General features: G+C 42.7%; 1 protein-coding gene across 1 annotated transcript in view; it reads right to left on the bottom strand.

The window, feature by feature from the left end:
* Window positions 1-5,012: 5,012 nt before the first annotated feature.
* GRIN2A (glutamate receptor, ionotropic, N-methyl D-aspartate 2A) overlaps window positions 5,013-12,888 on the bottom strand; it is a 379,180-nt gene continuing 371,304 nt past the window's right edge. The window contains exon 12 of the mRNA XM_008572606.1: window positions 5,013-7,271. Coding sequence (XP_008570828.1) covers window positions 5,472-7,271 — 1,800 coding nt within the window. The 3' untranslated portion in view covers window positions 5,013-5,471. The remainder of the gene's footprint in view (window positions 7,272-12,888) is intronic.

Below are 12,888 nucleotides of genomic sequence, written 5' to 3'. Positions count from 1 at the left end.
AGAAAACAAGGTCAGTTCTATGGGGTTTTCTGGTCTTATCCCAGAAATACTCAAGAGTGTCATCTTGACAGAAACCTAGAAATAGGTCAGCCTGGTAAAGGGACCTGAGTCAAAAACTGGACCGTGAAGTTTTGGGTTCTAGTCCTGACTTTGAGCTCTCTAACTCAATGATCTTGTAGAAGACTGCCCCTTTGTGGACTTCGTTTTCTCATCTCCTTTTCCCTTCTCCCAAATCTTGGTGTAGTTCTACAAATTCTGTCTTTCTAAGACCCTTCTGTGCAGGCACCTTTAGCTGATACTATACTGAGAGTAACTCTCAGCACAAAAAGAGTACAGGCAAGGGATGAGGAATTTGGATAGGAAATCCATGCTTTTTGATGGGTTTACAGAAATCACACACAAGTCCATGCCAGTGTTGTCTTTAGAAGCAAATGTGAGCAGAATATATTCTGCTTCACCCCAGATTTTTGTTTTTTAAAGAAGGGGCCAAGAACACCAATACCCAAATCCCACTTGCTCTGTCATCCTCTGTAGAACTGAGATTAGAAAAATATAGTGCCCTCTCTACAGAAATATCCTGCCATCAAAATAACCAGAATGGGTTTTCCATGTGTTAATACCATCATCACCATTTAATTTTTAACATAAACTTTACAATATGTACAATTTTATTTGGATAATACACTTACGTGTGAATTGTAGAAATCAAGCATGTATACTATATACATGTGTACACGAGCATTTGTATGCACAGGGTAAGTGTGTCTGATCATTTCTGACCTATATCAGTGGCAAGCTGACCTTATCTGATACAATTAGATATGAACACAGTATGATATAAGGGCATTGAATGGGAAAGCGTAACTGCATATTGGGAAAACTTTTCAAGTATAGACCCCACATAAACTTTCGCTAAACACTTTCAACCCTGTTTACCAAAAGAAATGGAATATTTGGAAAGGCGATAATAAACAGCACTTTTGGAAAGAAAACCTCCTTTACATAGAACTCTTAACTCATATTAAAGATTGACCAAATGGGCTGGCCCGGTGGTGCACTCGGTAGAGTGCAGCGCTTGGGAGCATGGCGACCCTCCCACCGAGGGTTCGGATCCCATATAGAGACCAGTCCGCTCACTGATTGAGTGCGGTGCGGGCGCGATACTGAGGGTTGCGATCCCGTTACCAGTCACGAAAAAAGACAAAAAGGAAAAAAAAAAAAAAAGATCGACCAATGAATTTAGCTTCTACCTACTCAAGAAAATTTTTCTTGAAGTCTAATTATGTTTACTATAGCCATGGTTAATACAAACAAGCTCCATTTCAGAAACAACTTATGTCCTCTTTTCACGGATTCATGCGCAAAACAGCTATGCACAAAGAAACAACACAGGAATGTGCATAATGTTAATGAATATATTCAGTTCCTTTGAAAGATATTTAGGTTTCTCAAATTAGTACTTATTTAGTTCTTAAACCACAAGGGATTTCAGTGCAAGGTATTTATTTATATGACAATAGATTATTAAAGCTGCACTTTTTAGGTTTAAAGGAGATAAAATTTTAATCACCATTTAATTAACACCAACTTTATTTTATTTTATTTTTTTCTCTTTCATTAGCAATTCTATTTGCAAAGAATTCAGGGCATTTGTCATTTCCTGAGAAGGATGCAGAATATTAAATACACATCAGTGGTAGACATATCAACTAGAATAAACCATGTGTGACTGTATGACTGCCATGGATCTTTCGACTAATTAACTGCCTTGGCTGGAGTCCCATTTAAGTGAAACTATTTCATTTGTAAACAAGGTGTAATTTTCTTTCTTCTCCCCAGAAAATAAGTGTGAATTGATTTGACGAATTGCACGGCAATGAGTGAATTTGAATGCTTTCATCAGAAAATTTCGCTAAGTATTAAGACTTCTCAGGCACCTTATGAAACAGGGAAGAGAAAGCCAAGTATAATTAATGAGACACCCACTCAGGTGCTGGCTAAAATTATGCAGAGAGATTTACAGAGGTCAGAACAGTAATGAGGAGATTATAATCCTGCATTTCTCATGGAGGCTTCTCTGGCAGAAGGATAGACCCATTAAGGACTCACCTGCTCAGAGCTTTCAAACTGGAAGTGGCCTAAGAGCCTATAGGTGTAAGAATGATGAAAACTTCTCTGTACCAGCCAGCTGCCAAAAAACAAAAACTATTTTCCAGGAACACAAAGGTTCCCCAGAATAAAGTCTGTGCCCTAGAAGACTCTCTTATACAGAATATTTTAAATTTGCTTCATGTGCACACTGTTACCCATAGACAGAAACCTGACCATTTGCATTCAGATGCATCTGTCTGAGGACCAGTGGTTTTTCTTCTCAAGTGAGGAAAGCCATTTAGAGTTAATGAAATACCATTATGAATGGCCGCTCTGACTTAAGCCAGGTGAAACTTAGGCATTTGGATTCAGAGTCCAGCTCCTTGGCAACAAATCTAAGCTCTCAGAATTGGGATATGTCACAGGAGTCTTCTGTAACGGATCTGTAGTTCAGAGATTCCTATTTAGTTCTTGTCACCTCCCATATTGTAGATGCCGTTTTCCATTGGATATTATATTTCTGATATTCTATTTCCAAAGAACTAAACTGACTTGGATTACCTCTGAACATTATTATCTCTACATTATTATCTCTCACTTGGAAACTGATCTGATCAGTGGTTGATTTTCTTGTTTGAAATCATCACATTTAAGAGCCAGGGCAATAGTGGAGGGGGGAAAACATATTTATCATGTAGCATGAAATTTCTTATTATTAATTTTAAAAAGCATTTATTTATTTTAAAACACTTTGGATATTACATGAAATATATATATATTATTTGTAGTAAATATATATATATATATATTTACTACAGTAACGTTGGTTCTTCCAAAAGCCATAGTTTCTTTACCCAGAGATGTATGCGGTTAATAGCAGAAATAATGCTGTTATTAGAAGACTTTGATCTATGGAGTCAATCCAAAGTGTAATTTGCACCCTCCCTGGAGATCTTGGTGGCATTTGGCAGCCGCTTGGGTTTTGAAGATCCCAGAGGGAGACAGAAAGCCTCTCTGGATTGATGACATATCACCGCTCTGTGTTCTGGGGAGACTTTTTAATTCATTTCATGTCATGCCAGTCTTGTGAGGAAATGAAGGTGATCCTAGCTGGGGAAAGAAAGGTCTGGGACACAGAGGGAGGGAAGGCAAAGGCAGAAAGTGCCAAGAAACTACACAGCCACAGAAATTTAAATTTAAGATCAGAAATGGGTGTGACTGTCTCAGATCCTTCAATCTAGGCTTCTCCATTGCCGGGTCTTGGGGCAACAAAGGGACAGCATCCAAGAGATAAAATATAATCTCCAAATGCATTGGTCATCAGCAACTAGTCAGTCCTTTCTGCTGTTCAAAGATGACAGGAAGACCTCCTCTCCCATTGCGACCCTCCGTCTCTCAACCACTGACCCTGAAATTTATTGCAATCACTTTTCATCACAATGGGAATATGCTGCTTTCCCCAAGATGGAGCCATTGAATATATCCTTGAGCTCTAAGGGAATCGTTTGTTCACTTACAGGAAAATGCCACCTACAAAACAGAACACATCGGGGGAAAAGAAGCAGCATAATTTTTCAACCTGCCACTTGTCCTCTTCTCCAAGAGTGTAAAGCAAAATGCATGAGGATACCGGGGCATGGCCAGGGTAATTATGTTAGCTTTTGGTTTCTGCAGCATGTCACCAGATAGACTGAGGTCCTCCACAAAAATCGATGGCTAGTTATCCCAAATATTTTGAAATTATTAATGTATTAAAATATACTAAATAGCAGAACAGGACTATATAGAATGTTTAGTTAATATTGTTTGCTGTCTTTATGATATTTAATTTTTAAATTAGAAAATCGTGATCTGATAAAGTGTCATAACATAAGAACTACTTTTTTTGAGGGATACTTTTTATGTGGCAGGCACTGTGCTAAGAAGCTTTTTATGCACAAATATTCCCCCCTCTCTCTCCAACTGTTTTTGTGTGAGTGTCCTTTTAAATCATACACACAGAGGTTTGAGTAGTATAAGAATGGGTTAATGCAGGTGACTTGGAAATGACAAATGCTTTGAGGAATTTTTTATATATCTCTGTTGGTGCTGGTGAAGCAGTTTGTCTCCAATAGACAGAATATTTCAGGAAAGAGAAAGCACTTGTCTCACTAAACTTTATGCACAGTTTGGAGGATGCTCAGGGTAGATGCTTGAGTGTCTCACATTTTGAAGCCTTTTGATTTGAGGAGGTTGGGGTGGAAATGAATGTCCACCAGAATTTCATGACATTGGGGAAGATAGACCTAAAACCATGCTGGCCTTCGGCAGACAGATGGCACCATATTTCTTACAGATCACAGTATGCATATGGCTGTTGGCGCATGTCACCACATTAACAACTCTGGGCACAGCAACACACAGCTAGTTGGACACCACCATGGCTGTTGGGGACTGAATGAGTTATGGTTACTCTGGGAGGGAAGGGGTAACAGATACTATACAACCCTGAGTCATCACCAGGAGGGAGGAAATGCAAACTTACGTACATGGGAGTCTTCGAGATAAACTAGAACGGCCACTGTGTCATAGACAGAAGATCCACATTTAGATAGTGAAGACATAAACGTGTTAGTTTATGCAGCTCGGGACAAGACCACCGAAGCCGAGGGTGAGAAACACACAGATCAACATCCAAAGAGATTCTTGCAGCTCTCCGCCCAAGGGTCCCTCTGGCTTCTTGCTCCAGACGTGTCATGGACTATAATGAAGGTAACATAGTTACCACGAACACACTAATCTCCTATTCTTTGGGGTGGGGGGGAGCCTGGAGTTCTTGGGGTTGAACCTGGGCTGTGATAGAAGGCATAACAATAAAGCTAAAACTGTTACAAGCCGAACTTCCTAATCTCTTGCGCGTATCAGTCTCACTACAGTGCAGATGCATTCTTAACTGTTTTATTTTGTCTGTGTCAGATTTACATGCATACCATATTGCTTATTCTGTATGAGAGAAATTGTTAGGCATTTCTGATGAGGAAATTACATGGTGGACTGATCTTAATGGAATTTGGAATATAGGAAATCATGACAACACCATTGGCATTCAATTCATACTTATTGCCAACACACCTAGCAGGCATGTCCAAAAGACTTGCCCTTATTTATTTGTTTTTTGGTTAAGGACTCACCTATCTGGTATCTGCCATGCTCAGCACACACCTTACAAGATTCCTTGAGTGGAAGATTATGGCATGGAGCCATGTGCAAAAGAGCCAACAAAAAATACCTCCCTAAATTCTCTTCCTCTCAGCAGGGCACTATTGGACATCCAATATGTACCCTCCAGAACGATGGCCATTACATGTGTTTCCCTATAGATAAAACATTAATGGAAGATTTTAAACATCAGATTCAATACTAGGCATTTTCTTGTACACACGTCTATTGCTGCAGGAATTTAAAACCCTGGGGGTAGAGTACATATTATTCTTATTTGCAGCATAAGGCATAACATGCTCCGAAATATACACATCATTGTGGCCCCGACTGTCCCTGGAACAGTATGATGCTGTTGACCTCAAGGACGATCGAAGATAGCTGTCATTCACTGCCTGGGATGGCAACGAGTGTTTATAAGGGTCCGAGGGGCACCTCCCAATAACTAAGCGTTGGTCATCCCCGTAGGAGTGGAGGAAAGGATTATCGGAAGTGTGGTCTGGCAAGAGAGACTTGCTCCTCTTACTGTCCTCCAGACCTTGGGGGAAGAGGGAGTTTTTGTTCCCCAAGAGTTTGCTTGAGGGGACACTAAACAGGCTCCCATACAAATTTCCCTCCAGAAGCCGTTCCCTGTCCTTGAGGCTTATGCTCCGGGAGGGCCTGCTAAGGTCTATCTCCCTAGGGTTGTCGAGAATGTTATCGTAGGAATGCTGACGGCTAATCCTCAGCTTGTTCTTTTGGAATTGGAGGGCATTGTTCTGTGCCCAGTCCTGCTGGTAGGCCTCCTCCTGGGTGGCTGGGTTACCTGTCTCCTGAAGCATCTGGTCTTCATCAATGTCGTAGAGGTTCCGCATCCGCAGGCAGGCATCACACTTGAAAGGGGATCTCATGGTGAAATGGCCAGAATAGGTGGGCAGGTTGGAAAGGCAGCTCCTGCAGTGTGTGGAGTTCTGCCGGTAGCGGTCACTGCCCTCGCTGTGAGGGGAACCCTTCTCTTTCAAGGTGAAGTGCTTGGAGTAGAGTTTATAATGGTCGTTGTTGGGAAGCCCATCTTCATTATGTGGAGGGTTCCTGTTCAACGGCAGCGTGGAGTTCCCCTTGCGGAAGTTGTCATTGTGATCCTGGTAGGTGTTGGGGAAGTCCACGTTCTCAGGAAGGCCCATGTTTTCCATGAACTGGGGAGGATCTAAGTGGAAACTGGGCTCCTTCTCACCATCGATGGTGTAGATCTTGTCCCTGGGGGAGCTTGCTTTGGTTTTCAGATAGGAGCGTTCAACCTCGCTACAGTCCTTGGGGTATTTGGAGGCCATGGACCTTTTGAAGTTGTCCTTAGTTTTGTGGTTCTTATTGTTGTCAGGTTCCCTGTGGCATGTGGCCCGACTTGAAGTTTCTGAGATGTCAGAATGGGCCACCTCCTCTGGAAGGTACCTAGGGCTCTTTAGGGAGTGGGTCCTATTCTCTACTGTCCCCTCATCCCTTTGGGAGGCCGGATTCTGGCTCAGTGAATCCTGGCGTAGAGACTCCATAGATTTCTTCCAAAGCTGCCGGGGTCTGGAGTTCCCTTTGGATTCTGTGCTCACAGCCACCTCCACCGTGTTAGGGTTGGACTCATTGAGAGTCAGAGGGTGTTGTCCCTGGAACACATAGTTATTGAGGTTATCCTTGTGCCTGTTGGCCACAAATGTTTGGAGTTCATTCATGTTGTCCCCAAAAATGCTGTCCTTCCCTTGAAAGGACCTGTTGTCTGAGTATATCAAATTCCCCTTATCAGAAACCATGTCCATGATGATGGAACCTCTTTGGATAAAGTCAGCAGCTCTTTTAGGGGAGTCCATTCTTGAGGAGTTCATGTTGGACATGTTGGAAATGTTTTTGGCTGACCGAAGGAGCTTTAACATGTTGCTCTGGGATCCGGTCAGATTGAAGTCTGGAGACTTCTTCTTTTCTTCAATGTGCACTCCGTGAATGCAGCTGTAGATGCCCTGTGGGGGAGGAACATGAAACACCATCAGCAGCAGCAGTGGACGTGAAACCATTTCACACCTGAACTTTACCTGCAAAGGTGAGATATATACTTGTGATAGGGGCCCTGGAAAAATAGTGAAATTCAGTCTGAATCCTGATAATGTTTCTGAAATGTGTAAGACAAGTGGCAAGGCATCAGGTTGATTTATCGCTCTGGTTCAGTATTTTATCTGACACCCTTGCAAAGAGTCACACACGGAGTTCAACTGGTGCTCATACAACTATAAATGTCTCAGCACCTCCGCATCGGCATCTAAGGATACTTAACTGACCCTCCCAAAACCAAGGTCATGCTTTTATTAAAGTTTTCTAGCATCCCCTTGGAGTTTGGACACCAGAGAGCTAATTATTGACAACCAAACTATATCAGCATAAAAGGATCACCTGTTATTAATAGTGATCCTTTTCAAGAATTACCCCTACCCATACACCGAAGCTGTCAATCAAGGCGCATGACCCAAGCAGACCATTTAGAAAATCTTTCCTCCTTGGGCCGGCCCGGTGGTGCACTGCTACAGTGCGCTGCTTGGGAGTGCGGTGGCGCTCCCGCCGAGGGTTCGGATCCCACATACAGACCGGCCGCTCACTGGCTGAGCGAGGTGCGGGCGCAATGCCGAGGGTTGCGATCCCATTGCCGGTCACAAAAAAAGACAAAAAAAGACAAAAAAAAAAAAAAAAGAAAATCTTTCCTCCTTGAACACATTGATTAGTCTAAAGGAAGGCATGAAATCCATGTGAAGACAATCAGAGTCTTTTTGGAGGGAAAGATATAGATGCTCGGATAGAAGGAGGAGTCACAGGGGACTAGTCTTGCCATCATGTGGGGACACTGGCCCGAGAGTGAAGCCATCGTAGTGAAAAGCAGAGCCCAAGGGATAGAGAGAGACATGGTTTGAACCCCTGCAACCACTCTTGGACTTTTTACTTAATCCACTCAGTATATTCTTTGTGTGTCTGTTTGTGAATCTGTTCATTATAGTTAGAACTGGGTTTTAGTTACTAGTAATAGTGAAGAGTTCTGATGACATAGTGATGCCACCTTTAAATCCATCCAGAGAATTAAAGGACTTTGGGACCCCTGGGTCAAATACAAGCACCCCCATCTACAGGTCTCTCCATTTTTCACTACTTCTTCCTTTGTTAAAAATAACTGTTTTTCTTCATTTAAAAGCAACTGCTTAACTATTATCAAGGGAAGAACTCTTGATTCATGATACAATCACAGGCAAAAGGGCATCAGTCACATTTTGATTGTGGTCTTCCCTGCTTTTTCACTCCTATTCCAGATTTTGGTAGCCACAAAGGAAACAATCAGATCAAAGCTGCAGGACTTGACCTGGTCCTCCCAAGATTGACAGGGAGCCAGCCCAAGAAAGAGTCTATAAAGCAGATCCAGCAGTTGCTGCTGACTTTGGTATAAACTACAGGCAAATGTGTATGATTAACTGTGGACTCTGCTAATGGTGGCTCCACCAGTCCCCCATGGCGGGGATGAGCTTACCCCACAGGGATGCTCATGGAACTGTGACAGCCTTAACTCATCTGCACTGCTACATTTTTCTTGTAGTTTGCTAAAGACAGTCTCCACTCCAGCCTTCAAGGAATGGTAAACAGAAAAGCCTACGGTTGTGAGTTTGAGCTTCTCTTTCTCTGATCCTTTCAATGCCAATCTTCATGGTTACGGCTCCCTGCGGCCCTAAGTGCTGGCATCACACCCCTCCCTACCTCCCTGCAACCTTATCTTTTGTCTCTTCTAGGTTGTTTGTGGTTGGCTGTTCATCCTGCCACAAAACAACATTGACATCCCCTTTGCTTCCAAGGTGGCTGGAGCATCCAGACTGTGGGTGTGAAAATCATACAAGTGTGCCATGTGCTTCTTACCCTTTCATGTTAACCTAGGTCTTCCTGTCCAACTTAGCTATATAATAATCTTATACTCTGACCTAGAGGAATTTTTTACTATGGGTGAAAATCAGTCTATCTCCTAAGTGCCAGAATCAGCTGAGGTCTGTGCCTGTTCTTCCTGTTGTTAGTATGATGAAAACAGTAGTTAATTTTTTTTTCTAAATTTGCAGTTTTATTCTAGCAAGCTCCCCTCTTCCCCCTGCAGATTGTAGGAGCTGCCCTACATCCCTTCATTCTCAGAACAATATGCGCTCCTGCCTGCCAAGATGAGCTGGCTGTCTTTCTACCTGGAGGAGGCACATAAACTGCCTTCTCTCCTCCCTGGTTTCCTCGGGATTCATACGACATAGCTAAGGCCGTCCCCAGGTGTTGTTGATCTGCCAGATGAAACCACAGAAAGGAGTCAAACTGATAGATCCAGCCTGTACCCCAGGTTTTGATGGCAGCATTCTACACTAGAGTAGACACATTGTCTACATGGGCTGTTGAGGAGGGGGAGTGCTTGGTACAGAATGACAGGAAGAGTCAGACGCCTGGAACCCACTGGGTGTGAGTCCCAGCACCATCATTTATTAGCTCAGTGGCCTTGGATAAGCCACTAGATCGATTTGAGCCTCAATTTGCACATCTGTAGAATGGGAATTATATGCTCCTAATTGGGCTCTGAGGCAAGATAAAATAATGCAGATAAAGCACCTGATACTATAGGTGCTCAATCAATGCAAGATGGACGAGCTGCTCAGTCACCTCCCACCTACCCTATTTTATTGTCATTTCATCTCTTTCCCTGTTCACATGAGCTTGAGCATGGACTGTCCACTTTTTCCAAGCTAAAGAAGTGTGTGCTATTCTCTGCAACTTAAGGTTTGCTCTGGAAAGCCACTTTGGCTTTCTGGTTAGATGAGCAGCCCAAACCTTACCTCGGGAGCCAAATACATCCCTGGGCTAGAGTTTCTTTATTCCCTGGACAGTTCTACCTTTCTTTTCTTTTTTCTGTTATTCATAGATTCTGTTTACTTTTTATGGATTGTGGAAATAAGATGCCCTCTTGGTTGCATAGTATGCTCAGAGTCACACAAAATTAGCAATCAATGTGCAATCAATGTGTGTGTGAATCAATGTGCTTCAGACAATTTGCTCTGCTTCCCCAGAGGGTGCCTGAACTCTCAGAACGTTCTCAGTGGGGCATGGGCTCTGCTGTCCTTCTTGGTCCCTTGGAGCCTGGGCCCGATCCCTAAAGTGTCTGCCTTCCATTGGTCCCAATTTTGGATTAGCCTGAAGCTCCTCCCGTTCCATTTCCAAGCTCCCCCGTCTGATCTCATGGGGAAGGCTGCCACGGTTTCCAGCCTCCTGGTCTTTGACTTCACTACGTCTCCTATTTCTCACATCTTGGGAGACAACCAAGGCAGTTCTTTCTGCTGGTGACAGTGAATATTTCTTTCTAAATGGGAGAGAAAGCATTTTGGAGAGAAAACAAAAGTTAAGAGCATCTCACAGACAGAAGGATGCATTTTTGTAAGTCGTCAAAGACAAGGGCCATAGCTGTGGGAGAAGACTAGTTCCAATGTCAGATAAATGTCTTCCTTGAGCTCTGGCCATCTCCCTTGGCAGTGCCAGGAGCACAAGTCTCTTGGTCCTGCACTTGTGTTGCATTATCCAGGAACTTCTCAAGAGACATAGAGCCCACGAGGAGGGCTACGTGTGTCTGCTGCATGGTAATAGCTATAAGTCTACTGGCTGGATGTGCAATGTGCTGAAAGGAGGAGAGTGGAGAGTTCCAGCTTCTGTGCAGGAATAAACCTGCCCAGAGTGAGAAGTAAATTTCAGTGCATCCTGGATCAACAATCTCTAAGAAAGAAGCCTAAACTCTGGAATTGACTAAAGTATGCAACCCAACCCTGCATAAACAGATAATTTTCATCTTTCATGCTTTTTTCTGGTGTGAAAGATGAAGTGAAAAGAGCCCTGTTGTTTCAAGGAAACATACAGTAAAGTCCCATTCTGACCTTTGGGGCCTCAGTTTCTCCATCTATAGGATGGGTGTGACCATACCACCTCACAGGGTGTTGTGAGGATTAGAGATAACAGAGGAAATATACCCAGCCCAGGCCCTTTCTCACACACTAGGCATCATTCATTGTGTACTTGTGATCTTGCACTTTTGGAAGAAGGTTTTTTGCTTGGGAATTCCCCACTACAGATTTTGTTAAAGAAAATGGTTGTGTGTGCAGAATGAACACACTTCTGTTTTGGTGTGTGCTCTCTGTGGGGTATGAGTAAGCATATATGTAGGATAACATACATGTGAATGTACATAGAAGACAAGCTTTAGAGGTGGCGGTAGCCCTTGACTAGAAAGGAAGGATATTTTTTAGCAACCTAGAGCTTTGCTGTGCATAGCATCAGGAGCTGTGCCTATTCTGAGTTCCCCTAGTAAACAAGAAAGGCAGGAAGGTATTATTACGTATGAGACCTTCCCATTCATACATATCAGGCTGCACTTATTTTAAAAGACACATACTATCTGGGGAGAAGAAATATCAGTGCTCAAGTAGGGCTCCCTGTAGTCTTCGAAGATATAGCAGTGATGGTGGATGGGAGTCCCCAGGGGAGCACAGAAGTCCCCACATTGCTTTCATGGGACTTGGGGCCCTTTATCCTTTAGGGAGGGAGAGGCTGAAGTGCAAATTCCAGCCCATTAAGCAACAACACTCACAACGCCTGGTCCTGGGCTACCTCGTTCTCCCTCCATTCTGTCCCTCAAGATGCTTGGAAAGGGAATGAGGGATTTAGTTCATTTCTCATAATGATGATCTTATCAACTTAGCTTCCTTAATGGTGTCTCAGACAGAGGAAACGCTTTTCCCAAAACAAGCAGGATTTATAAGTAAGTGCAACAGTGCACATTTGCTCAGCGATACTCCCAGAGTCATTTGGATCTGAAAAGCCTCTTGTAATTGGCTGAGAGAATTAGCTTAAGGTTGGCATAATACCTAGCTATACGCATGCATGTTGTTATTTTTAAGCAATCCGTGTGTTTAGATGCCATCAAGCTAATTAGGAAATATGTATTTGCACAGAACCCAAGTTTGGAGTGCAATTTGAATGGAGAAAATATATCTTCCTCATCAGCTAATGTGTACCTTCTGAATCTCCGAGGTTCTTGAAATTACCAGATGCTAAGAATACACAAATTTATTTTAAAGCAATTATTTAGTTTTCCCAATAAACATTGGCAAAGAAAATTAGATGTTTTTAACTAAAAATTTTTCACCATGTTTCAAATTCTAATTCATTAAGCTCTTCCAGGGTGAAAAAAAAAATCACCAAGATGGGCAAATAGGAGAAACAGGTAGATAAACATAAGGATGGATAGATGACTGACTGAATGGGTAGACAGATGGATAGATGGATGAATAGGTAGGTAGTTAGGTAGATAGATAGATGGGGGTGGATGGACAGATGGATGGATGGATGGAAAGACAGGCAGACTGATTGATTGGTTATACTTTGTTGGAAGATGTGTGAACAATACGTATGCATTTATGTGCTTATATTATGATGCAAGTAAGTGACTAAGTTGTGTTGCATGTGTGAACATATATTATGTGAGTTGCATGCACATATATGTTCATAGTATGAACTGTATCAAATCTCTTATGTTGCTTC

This window comes from Galeopterus variegatus, unplaced genomic scaffold (assembly GCF_000696425.1).
Source record: "Galeopterus variegatus unplaced genomic scaffold, G_variegatus-3.0.2 Scaffold811, whole genome shotgun sequence".
NCBI classification, from domain to species: domain Eukaryota; kingdom Metazoa; phylum Chordata; class Mammalia; order Dermoptera; family Cynocephalidae; genus Galeopterus; species Galeopterus variegatus.
This window is presented reverse-complemented; position numbering and strand designations above follow the sequence as displayed.